Genomic DNA, 14,714 nt, shown 5'->3' on the forward strand with positions numbered 1-14,714 from the left:
CAGCTAATATGAAGAGCAGAGATGGTTTTGAAATTGATCTTTAGAAAGAATAGTCATGTCATTTCCACTGCAAATCATTCAATTTCAGCCAGAGAAATCAATGGGCAAGAAAACAGATCTCTCATCAATTAGGGCTGCTTCTCTACATCTACCACTTTGACCTATCTTGGGAATTTTCAATTGACAGCACAGCATATCAGCATTAAACTAAATCTACAGAAAAATAAATATTAGAGAAATTTATATTAGAAAATTTGGTCGCTAAATCTGCAGTATCTTGGAGAGGAAGAGGTAGAACTGAAGTGTAAAACCACCCAATCAAAAACCCCAAGTTCAAATGTCCCCAGCCTCCAGGACAACTCCTGCACGTTGAACAGCTCAGGACAGTTTTACCTGCAAACAGGGGATGTGTCAGCCCAGCATCCCAGAGGAACAGCAGCAAGGAACCAACCTAAAGTTCAGTAGCCCTCTAAAACACAAGAGAAGTCACACTAGAGACAAGGGACCTCTTTCTGAGCAACTTTCAGAACTGCACAATATTCAGGAGCACCCAGAACTTCCCCAGAGCCTTTTGGGGCTTATTCAAGGGTTGGTACTTGGTGCAGGACTGTGGCTCCTTCTGACCAATGCACTTTTCCACCTATTTCAATAAGCAGACAATATAATATCTCCCTTTACACTACAGGAGAACTGGAGATGCACAAATTATCAGAAATGGCAGAAGTAACTGTTTAACTCCATTTATCTGTGGATTACACACACCATCGTGAGGAAGGAAAAGGACACCTAAATTCCCCTGAAAATGTGGCCTTGGTAACTTCAATCTCACTGCTTTCAGAAATAGCTTTTTGTTTCTACCATTGCCTACATGCTTTTGAAATGCAGAACGACTCTATAAATAATAAAGCAATATTTGAAGACAAATAATGAGTCAGACATTCCTCACCCCTTCTGTCTGCTTTCCAGACACATTTGAATGATAGAAATTGTATTTGGAAGAACAAGAGCTTAAACTAGACATGGTTTGTGGAAATACAGAACTGCAAACTAACTATTTGTGCAGCCACCCTGAAATGTTTCTGCAGTGTGTTTTCTTTACAAAGAGCAGTACAAATAATTCAAAGATGAACCAAAATTACACAGGAATGGCTGGGGGTCATTCCTGGATACATCTGCCCCTGCATTCTCCCTGCAGTGGTGATCGATGCCATCCTGTACAAGCATCAGAAACCCTCAGGCATAACAGCAAGGACACCCTTTCCTTTTGGCCTCCACATCGTGTCAATATACAGAATATCACAATGCTTGACGAAAATTATCAACCAGCTCTAACCTTCAGTACTGTTAAATTGCTCTGCAACACTCTAATCTTTCCATTACTTGTCAGTCCCTTGACTCGTTTTGGATGATCTGCAAACTGTCACTTCAATGTCTCCTTTTCCAGATAATTTCTGTTGTGTTAAACAACATAAATCACTGTATAAATCCTTGAGAACACCTATTGGTAAAACGTTCCCTATGGAAATCTATTTCCACACTGATGTTTCAATCATTTTTAGCCGAAGGAAGCATTTCCTCTCAGTAGAGAAACCCATATATGGTTTATTGATCAGATTTATCTACACCTCCTGCTTCTCCACAGATCTTAATACATTCAGGAAATATGATTTGCCTTAGAAAGATCCATGTTGACTGTTCACTTCATGATCCTTCCAAAGTTTATCTATTCCAGTGACTGCTACAGCTTGGCTTTGACTGATTGCCTGGTGGAGGAATGGCCCTCAGTGGGCTGTAGTTCCAAATGTTTTTCAAGGTTTCCTAGGGTGCTTTTTAAAAAAGAATGGGAAGGATGAGACCTCCAAATTCCAGAACAAGTGAAGCCAAGGTGCAGGAGTAGTTACGTGCCACAGCCAGGAGTTAAATCCCAGTTTGAACTCTCTATAAACTTGCTTTTTCCTATTTTATAATATTCATTTTTTCTCTTTTGCTCTGAATCCATTTCGAGACTTCATTTGGAGATGCTCCTTCAGACTCCTGTCCCCTTCCTTCAGTGAGAACATCTGCAGTGTGGCACAGCCTCCCTTCTTTCTGAAATACTTCAAGTATTTACGGGTAGTTTATAGTTTTCCACTTTGACAGGACTTTTGGGTTTTTTTGAAGGGAAGTTGGGGATTATGAAGAGCTCTCTTACAGTCTTTTTGATCCTCCAACAGAAGTAAAACTGTTTGTATGAACTGCTTGCCAGGTATTTGGTTGTCACCCAGATCTATGAAACTCAAAATCTCCTGACTGTACTAAATTCATGACTGAAACCAATGGCAGATCCTGCTCCTAAATTCTGTGCAATGAGATAATTTCTCTCTCTCTTCAACATAACAATTTCTTACTTTGAAAGCTACTACATAAGGGTCTACATGGTTCATTACACAAGTAACAGGGAGTCCCTCCTTGAGAGAATGAAGGACAAGAAATGACAACTGAGCTGTATTTTGCCTCTAGTCTTTGATTTTAAAAGCTGACAGGGAAATTTTTATCTGGTTCTAAAAATCTAATTAACTCTGATGTCCAATAAAAATTTTAGAAAACTGTTCTTTCGAAAGGCATGTGAAGAAGAATTTATTTTTTGTTCTTGGCTCTGCTGCACAGGACTCGATTGTACCTGTCTCCACCTGCTATAAATTATACACACCTATGCATACACATAAGTTACCATCAGGGAACATGTGCTTCATTTGTTCCCAGAATTAAAAGCCTGTTCAGGATGGGAGTTTTCAACATGAAAAATGTGGTCAAAGCTTGTTTTCTGGTACATGAGAAAAAGAGCTGGTGGGCACAAACAGCAGCAGCACATCCTGAGCTCATAGCAGGTGACTCTGAGCCACATCTGTACCTCTTCAGATGAAGAGTTTGGAATTGCCAAGATCCATGGAATCTTGGGGGGTAAATACAATCAATTTTCTACTACTTACAAAAGTAACTTTCTAGTACTTACAAAGAACATCCTTCATCAGTCATCCCCTAAAGGAAACAATATGTGGTTTTTAACATTTCTCATTAACAGATAATTACACTTTTTTTTTTTCCAAAGCATTATTGTTTCATTATTGTGTTTTTAAATTATTATTGGGGTTTTTTTAAAAGAAAAAAGAATATGATTTATTAACTAACAATTAGGATTCTCATAAGAAAATTACTTAATGCAGTAACGATAGTATAGGAGTTTGAAGAAAATAATCCATGCATAATAAATTCTATTAATTCCAATTAATTTTCATGTTCCAGTGACCCTCAGCAAATTCAGGTTTGCCCAACAGCACAGTAATACTGGATGGAGTTGATTCATTATGTTTTCCTATTTGCGCACTTTCAACATGTTCTGCATTGCCCATTTTGTTGTTTGAAATTCATCTAGATCCTCACAGTTTTTCTTTTATATAATTAGCAAGTTGCCCACTGCAGACATTGCTTTTTCCATGTGTCTGATTTAAGTATTATTCAAACCCTACAACAGCTTCTCTAGGAACATTTAAGGGCTTCCTTGTCAAGTAGAAAAGGATCTGTTGAGGACAGGCTGTTTTGCTAAACACCTGATTCTTTAGTCTGATCTCCTGAAAAAAAAAAAAATTAAATGATCCATTTAAAGTATTTTGGTTATTTTGAACCAAATTTGACCAAAAAACATCCAGCATACAAGGTTCCTAGAAGTTCCACAAAAATTGGAGCAATGCAGACTGAAGAGACCTTTTGGAACCTGCAGAGACAGAAGGGAAGCAAGAATTTCCATTTTTCACATGTATATTCATTGCCTGCTCAGGTCAACTGCAGCTCCAGGATTTGCTCCCTTTTATCCTAGCTGGAAATGTCAGGAGGCAGAAAATTACCCCAGTGGTGCTGAGGAGATTATTTAGGGTCGTTGTGCTGGAGGTGCTATCACAGATAAGAGCACCTGGGTTTGTTGCAGGAACTATTATTTGTAGGAAACCAGTTTTCATCACTTAAATTATCAAGAAATACTTGTAATATATTGTAAATCAGGCTTGGACATGAATTCTGTTAAATTAATATAGTCCCTGAATTCAAGTTGTAGTCAAGCTCAGCTACATCTACACTGCTTTTTTTTTTTCAATTCTAATAAGTAAAACATATATTAAGACACATGTTATTGGATTATAGGGATCACTACTACTTTCAATTTCTGGACTTCATTGTTGAACAGATTCCTATTATCAAATCCATTCTCAAGCTCAATTGGAAATGTAAGCTTAATAGTTTCGTCCATGCTTTGTAGAAATGAAAAGAAAAACTTCTGAAGCTGTTTGAACCTTGATGAAAATCCTGTTTGCCAAGTGCACTTTAAAATTTTTCCCTAAAAATTTATTGAATAAAGTAGAATTTGATATGTACATGATCAGCATAACTCACACTTCCTTCAAGGGTCCTTTTTTTCCCCTGCAATCTCCCAGGAGGGTTGTCCTTATCAAAATTCCTTTCCCACTTTGATGGGAGAATTTCTGTCAGCTTCAATGTGCTTGGGGTCAGGCAGTGATACAGGAAAGTGAAATGCTTTAGTGTGCCCTTCCAGACTCCATGGCCATGCTGAGGGATGAGCACAAGCTTACAAAGACTTGGCTTAAACTGCAACTCAAGTTAAAGAACATTGCTAAAATAATGCCCCGGCAAAATTGTGCAAATATTTTAACAGCCACTTCAATTCTTCCACAGAATTTGTATAAATATTTATCCCATGTTATCCACCTGCTCTTCAGGAGCATGAAGCAGATGGAAACATGGCAGGAAAATAAAGTATGGGAGAGCAGCAATGCAATGGATATTTGTGGATAGAAAAGCAGCTGAAACTGGGAGACTTTCCAATGACAGTGAGAAGAACTCACAGCAACAACTTATAGATTAAAATGGGAGAAAAACACCTACAAAGCCAACAGCATTGACCAAGAGAGTTCATGAATGTCTGGATATGTTGTACAAGTCATTTATTGCTGTGCATCTCTGGAATGTATATATATATATATATATATATATGTATGCATGTATATTATGTGTACATAAATACAGCATGGAGGGCATGAGTCCTGTGTTAAAACCCCAAAGGTGTAAATTCTAATAATCACCAAGACTTCATAAACAGCCTGAGAAATTTTAAGGAACATCGCGGCCAAACCAAAAATCAACGCTCTTGCTAAGTTAAATACAGAACTTCAGAAGGCAGGCTAATCCAAAATCACAGCTCTCTGAATTCTTAGTTTGCCTTTGTTTAAGCAAAGTTTCAGTGGCAGAAAGTGATTTTTCTCTTTGTGAGTCATTTTAGAGAAAGTGGAGTGGTCAAACTAGTCTCCTTTTCCAAACACAAGCAAAAGGAAATTGCTTAACAGAGGGGTTTCTGTGATTAAAAATTTTAGGACAACAGTGAATCATTGATTGCAATGAAATAATTTACATTTTTTATATATTTGACCCTGAAAGAAAAATAGGTCAATAGAGTAGAATGACATTAACTTCAAAATTAGGTGTTCCAGAAATCTTTTCCAACCTCAGCATTCCATGATTCTGCCCTGTAGACTATGGCTCACTGAGTCCATTTCTGAATTCAGCCAACAGGGTTGCAGAGTAAATGAAAAAGATGATAAACCAGAAAGGTTAAAAAAGGTGCCTTTAGAGGGCAGCTGGAAAAGAGCACCAGATGTTTTGGAAATGAGAAGGGAAAATGTTTCCTGAATTAAAACACAGCTGTCATTATGGATAATGGCATCATACTCCTTTATTCACTCTATTGATCTCTTGCTATACATCACTGTAAAATGCAAGGAAAAAAACCCAAAAAAACCAACCCAGGAATCATCCATGTATGATAAAAGCAAGGGCAAAACACAAAAAGGTTAAAATTCTCTTCAATTAATCATTGAAGAGAATCAGCAGTCAGAGAGGAGGAAGAAAATTACTGTTGTTCCCTGAGTGACAGCTATTTACTCCACCTTACAGATGAGCCATATGTAATACATATAATTTTTCCTTCTGGAAATGCTCTGCCAACCGTCTTTACTTAATACCATTTTAACAAGCCACAGCTGGTAATATCAAATTTGTCGCCAGACCAGTCTGCAAAATGCCTTTATTAAAGTCTTTCATTAATGAAAGCACCAAAGTTGACAGTATGACAGTATTTAGTTTGTAAATTGGCAGGGATAAGTTAATTTTGTTCCTAAAATGTCATTCACTTGGATATTGCTTTATATTATATTATAAACTTGCTAACAGCTGACTGTATAACAAGAAACCAGAGGAATTATTTGGAATGGAACAGGAAAACAATCACATTTGAAGCAGTATGAATCAGTTCACAGCTATCAAATAAATATCTTAATTGATTTAAAGGAAGCTCTGTGGTTGTGTTCTCTCCCCTGACTTTGATATTATGCAGTTTTATGTTTTTACTGGTAACATATTAACACAGCACTCTGCTAAATAAAGCTGGATAAGGCTGGTGCATCTCTCATCCCACTTAAATTAAAGTGTTACTCTAAGTAGATTCGTAGGAAGAAACTTTACAAATTAAAGGGAATAAGAAAGCAGAAATCCTGGATCCAAATATCCTGTTCTACCAATCCAAGGTTACAGAATTAGGCTCTACATCTTGTTAAGTTTAAAATTTGGCCCTACTAGGAATTCAGAGACCAAGTTTCTGCTCAAAAATATACATTCAATAAGAAAATAGATTCTAGAAACTGGGCAGGTTGAGTGGTTATTCCAAACAACTGAATTAAAACAAGAGAGAAAGAAAGCCAAAGTGGAAAACAACAACTTCCCATCAGTCAACTCAGGATAATAGGATCATTTTGGAAGACTGTAAAGATGAAAGTTATCCAAAAATCAGTCTGGTTCCATGAAAACCAGAGGGAATGGAGTTAGGGGATGGCAATTCTTATTCTCCATCCCTACAAGGGGGTTTCTGGCTGCTGCTGTCAGTGTCGCTCCCCATTCACAGTAAAACCAGGTACAGACTCACACCCTACACATGATCCTTAAAACCTCAGCCTGGGAGTTTATTTCAGGTGAGAAAGCTGGAATGGGCCTGAACTTTTGGGGAGATGCTTCAGGTTTGTTTTTTCATAGGTGATTATCATTAGCCAGCTAAGAAAAACAACATCATGGAAAGCTGTCTAACATTGGGCATCATTAGGTGAAATGGTTGTTATGTCTGAAAATAATCCAAAGATTTTAAATTTGAACCTACAATTAAGTTAGTGGGCCAATGAAAAATTACTTGCCAGGGTTTTATTTCATCTTAGTTACTTTACACAGGCAATTTACTGGCAGGACAGACTTTTTTTCTCACCTCTACCTTAATTCACAACACAGTTTAAAATTATCAACTTCTGAAGCCAAAGTTAACACAAAGTGTGGCAGTTAAACTGCAGCATACTTTGCTGAACAGCTTTAGAGCAGAAAATCTCTTCTGTTTGCTGCTTTCCTTCAGGTCATTAACATGATTTATTATGAAGCAGGAAATTAGGTACTGGATATATCAATATTGCTCAGAAAATTCGATTCCATCATTGCCATATAACTGCTTTATCTCCAACAAACTTGTAACCATGGTAACTAGATTAGAAAGTACTCCCCAAATGTTTTAAAATTCTTTTATTCTTATTAGCAACACCAAACACTGAAAAATAATGGTAAATTATTATTTTCCAGTTTTTGCAACTCATGTGTGATACTTCTGAAAGTCTTAAGTAAACAAGTGAATTCTAACAAATTTTTTCAATAAAATTCTATCAGCTGAAAGAAAACAAACGTGTTCTGTTGGAATTGCTTATGTGAATGTCAGTATTCTTAAAAAAGGGAAGGTTGGAGAGAGACCTCTCAGAAAAAAACGACAAATTTAAAGTGCTGTTTTCACTTAATTGTTTGTTAGGACATCAAATACATATCCTTTAATGAAAATTAATATGCTGTAGCTTAATAATTCATGTAGTTGCAATGAAAGCCCTTTAATTTAATGGAGTGCTGCTCCTTTCATTACTTTCCTTGCTGGGGTAGGTTGGTGTTTTTCCATGAAGGTCAGGACTGTGCCTTTCCTCCATACAAGCCATGAATTTAATCCGATGTTAAACTCTGACACATCTCCAGCCGCCCGCTCAGGCCCAGCTCAGCAGGGTCTTACACATTCTCAGGAGCACCAGAGTGGGAGGAAATCTTGAGGTGTCTGTTCTGTCAGGATCAGCAGCAGCTGTATTATGCAACTGTGATCACATATTTATCAAATTTTGTGTTCCCTCCTCAGTACTGCTGTTGGAAATTAATTCCTCTTCTCCGGGTACCAGAAACTTTTCTTTTAATCTTATGCCAAAATTTATATCCATTAGTTATTACACCAGTGTATTCCTTTTGTTTAAATCATCTGGATTTACAGAAAATGCTTGTGCTAGGCCAAGCAAATTGAGCTCATATATATTTCTGCCCAATCTTACTGTAGCTCTACCACAACGTGATTTTTCTCTAAACCCAATCTTTGTTTCTTGATGGATTTGAAAGAGTTTTATTTATTGCCTAAGTACTATACATAAATAACACCCTTCTCCACCTGTACACTTTTTTACCTTCCTTGCTTCTTGTTTCTATATCCTCATCTGTGGATATGCCTTTCCCACATGGAATTATAGATATATTTTAGCAGAATGCTCTCCTTATAAACCATCAGGCATATTCAAGAAATCAGAATTCCTTGTGCCTCTGTAATTCCATCTTCTCTCTGACAGAATTCCTCACACACTTCTTCAGCTGTCACCAGAACATTCTCGTCTTCTGGACAAGTCAGAATTCTTGCTGATGACCACGTCCTGTTTTCTGAGCATACTCTGGCAGAGCACAATCACTGCATTTGACATGGTGAAGATTTTAAAACAAGCAAATGGATATTAAAACATAATTTTTTAAGAATCCAGTAGATTTTTCCTGTAGACCCTTGTCTAGTTCCATCATGAGAAATACATTCTCTTGCTTCCACATTTTTAGTAACTAAAACAAAGATTCAGGCTGAGAATTGGGATTCAGACCTTTCCCAACTGAGCAGTGGATAAGCAGTCACACAGATCTCTCTCGTGGTGTTGGAAAGGTTTTGAAGTGTTGCTCCTCTTTCTGCACATCATTCTCTCCTCTGTGAGCACACAGCGTTATCTTCCTGGCTTGGACACCCATCCTTGCCAGGTCCTTTCCTCCTCCCCTCTTCTTTAGACTCTGTCCCTTTTTCTGCCTAATCTTCCAAAGCACTTCTTAATTCAGTTTTTATTTCACTGTTGCTCCTCTCCTGTGTTTCTAATGTCTCCCTCTAGCCTATGAACCTTCCCTCTAGGTTCTCTTCCCAGGTTGGCAGATCATGATCATCTCTTTTGACACTTCAATTTTTTGCCTGAAGTTTGGCATTTTTTACAGCTGCTTCTTTAGTCCATGGCAATTCTCTTCTGTGAAGCATATAATTTATTGTATATAAATAGTTGCACTAAGATAGCCACTCAAAAATAGCAAACTTCCAGCAGCTTTTTACATCCAGTTTTCTTCAGCTTCCTCCCCTCTTCAAGAGTTTTTTCTATTGCTGCTTTAACAGACAATTTGCTCTTTGCCTTAAATTCACATCTCAGAGGAGGAAAAAAAACCCACTTCCTCATAGATCTTACAGATTCTTGCAAGCCTGGACCACTTTTAGTGTTGAGTTTTTGTTGGGGTCAATTCTGCCATGTAACTGCAGCTAACAGTCAGATCAGAGGCAGGAAGTATAGATAGTTTCTGATCCAAAATACCTGCTTCATTCCCACTCCCCTTACAAAAAGAAAAACAGACATATAACCATAAGAAAAATTTCTCAGGGGAAAAAAGAAAAGTTTCGCATTTAATTTATTCAGTAATTTCCTGCAGTCTCCTGTGTACCTCTCTCTGTGTTCTGCCCTTCACTGAGCATAAAATGTCCTGCCAATTTTCACCAGGCCACTCATGGCTTCCAGGTTTTACATGCCAACAATTACAATACTCATTCTTATGCAGGACAATTCCTTTAAATGAAAGAATGGAATCCTTGATTCACCATTTCTTCATCAATAATATGCAGGGCAAAGCCTCTAAGCCTGGATGAACACAGTCTCACTTTGCAGGTGTCCTTCTCTTCTAATGTGTGGAAAAAGAGCTGGGATTTGTTGACCGTCTCCACAATTCCCTTCCTGCTCTTTGAGCTCTGCATTTAGTGTGAGGATTAAATTTCAAAAAGCACCATCATCACCACAGTTGCTAAAAGACTGTTGTGTAGATGCACAGAACCACCACTCTAAGTTAGTCTTAGAAAATATTTCCATGGTGTAGTGGAGAATAACCTGTCAGTGTAAGTACAAAATAATCCTGCATCCCACTGTTTTGCACTTCATTTGACTTGATGTGGACAAATAAACCGGAAAGGTAACATATGGAGAGAGACTAAAAACTGACTATCATATCCCTGTGCTCTATCAGCAAGAGCTAAGCAAAACACATCAATAACAGTCAAGAGTTTTAGCCTGGGCCATCTGGTCACAAAGGCCCACACTATCCAGATTGTATTAAAATATTTTATTCTCAGTGTTTTCCCTCAGGCACGAAGCATGATATGCAAAATCTTAAATCCTGCTAAAAGGTGAGATTTCTCCACCTACAAACACAGCATGTCTATGATAGTGATTTAATTAAGACCTACCCTAGTGAAGGGTGTGGAAACGGCGAGGCAATAATCCAATTCCTGAGTGGGGATGCTGGAAAGCCAGCAACAGCACAGAGAACAGACACTACACATGTACTTCCTTGTTAAGCTACGTACTAATTGGAGTTTTTGTAATTAATTTGAACAAAACAGTGTTTTCACTTGTCCAGTGCAGTATCTCCTTCCTGATATATATATATATAACCAAACTTCATTAATGAAGTCCTCTAAAATCCCTATTTTTTTTTCTTTATGGTATTGTTTCCTAGCTGTGGGATAAAACTCAATTAATTGTTCTCCCCTTGCTCTCCTCTTTCTGCATATCTGCCCTGCTCCCCACTAAGTGCTAATCAGCATTTCACCTGTTGGCTGCTGCAATCACTTCCAAACAACCTTGTGCAACTCCAGCAAACACAGCATGAGGTAGAAAGCAAGAGGAAGTCAGGAGAGATGAATAAACTACACTGGTGATTTTCTAAAGCAGGGAAAAGAAAGGGAAAATAAGAAAGAAAGGGAAAATAACGCTGCAAACTTGACTTGCACGTGAACATCCAAACAGGACCACATGGCTGTATCAAACAGAACAGTCATATCTGAAATTATCACTATCATCTCTTTCATTCAGTCAGGACAGCTTCATATTCCTTCTAATTTTTTAAATTCTATTATAACCTGCATTTTATTCATTCTCTGGACGTTTTTTCTCTTTCCCAAAACACCATAGAAAGCACAGCTAATCTGCAATGTCCTTCTGCAAGGATTACAGTAGAGCAGAGATGGCAAAGCTGAGGTTCAAGAGAAATCCATGCCCAGCAAAAGCTGTGATCCATCAGTCCATGTGGTGGCCTGCTGAGGCTTCTGAAGATGAGCCCCAAAATATTTTGAAAGAGGAAATAACCACATTCCTCACACCTTACAGAAGTGAGCAACTAAGTGATTTTTTTAAAATTCATGGAGCTATGGAAAGTTGACAATAAACCTCTAAATTTGAGGGAGGGAGATGAACAACCTTTTCTGCAGTTTGCACAGGATCTGAAACAGGTACAGGAACCAGTACTCCAGATTAGTACAGACATTCATTGTAGTTAGGAAGACCTCAAAGTGTATCTTATGAAGATCTGTGAGAAGTCAAAAAGACCTGAAAAAATTGCTTTTATTTTCAGCACTGATTTTGACTGAACTTCTTCCCTACCATCAGTATGTCTGAGACTCCAAACCTTTTGATTTATGCTTTGTTGAACATTCAGTTGCAAATTACCACAGTTGACCTAGAATATGTCATTCCATTATTTTAAATACCTGTAAAATTTTTGTCTCCCCTGACACATACATAAACTCTCTTTCTATTTGCAATAGACTCCAGCCAAAATAATCATCTGGATACCTAAATTAGAGCTGTGATGAAAAAAAAACATAAAAGATTGTAAAAATTATGACAGCTCCAAGTATTTCAAGGTGCTGATCTCTTGCAGTTCCTATAATTTAAACATTAGTTGAGGACAGGATTCTCAGGGCCTTTGAAAAAGAGCCTGCCAGATGCTCTCACATGTCTGTGTTTGTACATCCTCTAAGGCGCTTGTGATCCCCAAGTAGCACTTGAGGAACGACAAGATGCCAGGGAAACATTGCAGCACAAACAGGGCTGGGTTTGTCTCCTTGTGCCTAAGGAGCCTCAGTTACCTCACACTAAACTCCCAATAAAAAATTCTTAATGAAGGAACTTCTACAGAGCCACTCAGACTGCCTGAGATCCAAAAATTCAGCAAGCAGAAGGGATGGAAGAGGATGGGAAGAAATCTGGGATATTACTACCAGTGTGATAGGCACTGCAGAACTATAAGAGTAATAGATCAGTTACTTAATACCAAAATTTAATCCAGTTTTTGTTGACTTACCTTGCCAACTAATCTGGGGAATGGAGGTCTTTGATTTTCAGGAATTAATATTGGAGTTGCCAAAATAGCCCTTTTTTGTCTTGGAATTCCAAGGTTGCCTTCTAGTTTTAAGATTTCCTAAAAAAGAAAAAGACCAGTTAGAAAAGCTTCCAAATATTCAGTCGTTATTCCCTTTCCCTGCATCTTTAGTCAAAATTACCATGAACTACCAGATTCTAAGTTTAGCATTATACATTTTCCAGCAATTAGAGATAACATATCAAACCATATATTTAATCTCTCAGGTTGCTGCACTTATTTCAGTAACTGTAGACAGCCCATATTAATTTTGTACTCATGTAAACAAGTTATAAACTGAAGCAGATGTGTCTGTAATCCTAACCTGATGACTGCTTAAATCATAAGCTTTAAGCAAGGTCTGGGTTACCTCAAATACTTGCACAAGACCAGTAAAAAACACTTCAAATGTCTTTACGCAATTTTCACATCATCCACGCTCAGTCACTTCTCAGTCCAGGCTTTCAATCAAACAGAATTTAGAGAGAATTTGCAAACACAGTCTGCAGGTAATGAACTCTCAATAAACACCAAAAGCTTGTAACTTCAAATTAGACACCAAAACCCAGGTGTAACTTAGAATATGAGCTAGTAGGTTATTGCTGTTGGGTGTTTTGTGTTGGGGTTTGCTTTCTCTTAGAGAAAACTTCATGCTGTGCTGTCAGAAAGAACAAAAGTAGAAGTCGTTTATACACAAGACTTCTTTTTCTGCTGCATTTTCTGGAGTGTTTCTTTCTATCTGAGCTTCAGGGAGCTCAGCACTTTATGAGCTACAATGAACTCTCCACAGTGGCCTCTGGCCCCTGGAAAACTCTGCCCACCACACCTTTGCTCTCTTCCCTTCTGCTCTCTGATCCACTCAGTGCTCTCCCTGCAGGAGCTGCAGCTTCCCAGAGACCACCCTCCTTCCTTTGCTTCCCCCAAAAGTGTCTGCAATTCTCTTCTCCAAGCACTACCAAGGTCAGAAAAAGCCTCTCCCTATCTCCCAAAGCTCTCCCCATGGTCCAAGCATTCTTTTGGAAGAGGAAAAAACAACAAAAATCCCCACAAAACAAACAAACACCCACAAACAAACCAAAACAAAACCAACTAAACAGAAACCCAAGAACAACAAAAAAAATACAGATTTGTAGTGTATTGGGAACTGTGGAACTGAAAAATATTTCGATCACTGCTTTTCATTCAGGTTGTCATGAGAGTTTTATCAAAAAATCACAGGTTGAATTAAATGTCTAATTCCAATCAGGCAGTTATATCCTACAGATAACACTTTGCTCTCTTAATGCAGAAACTCCAAACCCCTAAGTTTTCAGACAGCTCTGGAATACATGTTGTCATTTTAATAACTGATTCTTCATTACATAAGGAAAGCTCCATTCCTGGGCTGTAATTTTATAAAACTTCAGAGCTGAATGAGTTTTCTTGGTGGCACAATCTGGATCCATCAGCCAAGATCTCCACAAGCTGCTGCTGCCTCCATCTGTTTCAATGCCTCCCGTCTAACGAGCCTCTCACCATCAAAACTCTGCTCTACCTCTACAGGCTTTAGCATTATTTCTCAAGTTTGACAACAAACAGCAGCTACAAGGGAAACTCAAGTTTTCACCAGTTTGCTTTAGTAATGATAAAGTCAAAGAGCAGTGGGAACCACGCAGAGAATCTCTTCTCGCAATGTTGCCAATTTTCATAACTTTTTAAGGCTCCCTCTGGTAGAGTTCCCAGCTCTCCCAAAGGCTTTGCCATTTCTCTCTAATCTTTCAGTCTGAAGGCCACTTGAGTCCCTGTTTTTGTCTTTCAACTCCTCTCCCAAGAGAATTTTCCTTAATAAAAATTCATGAGAAAGTTCAAGATAAAAACATTTGAAGTGTCAAACGAAAAGAGCTGAATCCTGACCAAAGGCAAATGCACCAAGCAGTAAAGCTTTCAAAATCACTTACACTGTAAACACAGATGGGCTGGCACGTGCCTGAGGTGATCCTGAGGAGCAATAGTGACTCCCAGGATGTCCATAAGGAAATCCCAGT

The 14,714-nt window shown here is 38.2% G+C and overlaps 1 protein-coding gene across 8 annotated transcripts in view; it reads right to left on the reverse strand.

Moving 5' to 3' along the window:
* CDH13 (cadherin 13) overlaps window positions 1-14,714 on the reverse strand; it is a 445,875-nt gene that overhangs the window by 245,938 nt on the left and 185,223 nt on the right. For 7 of the 8 annotated variants that reach the window (XM_069027120.1, XM_069027119.1, XM_069027122.1 and 4 more), the window contains exon 4: window positions 12,634-12,750. In XM_069027120.1, the coding sequence (XP_068883221.1) occupies window positions 12,634-12,750 (117 nt within the window). Of the gene's footprint in view, window positions 1-6,977; window positions 9,835-12,633; window positions 12,751-14,714 lie in introns of those variants that run through there. The other variant, XM_069027126.1, reaches the window with a different exon arrangement.

Source organism: Aphelocoma coerulescens, chromosome 11 (genome assembly GCF_041296385.1).
Source record: "Aphelocoma coerulescens isolate FSJ_1873_10779 chromosome 11, UR_Acoe_1.0, whole genome shotgun sequence".
NCBI classification, from domain to species: domain Eukaryota; kingdom Metazoa; phylum Chordata; class Aves; order Passeriformes; family Corvidae; genus Aphelocoma; species Aphelocoma coerulescens.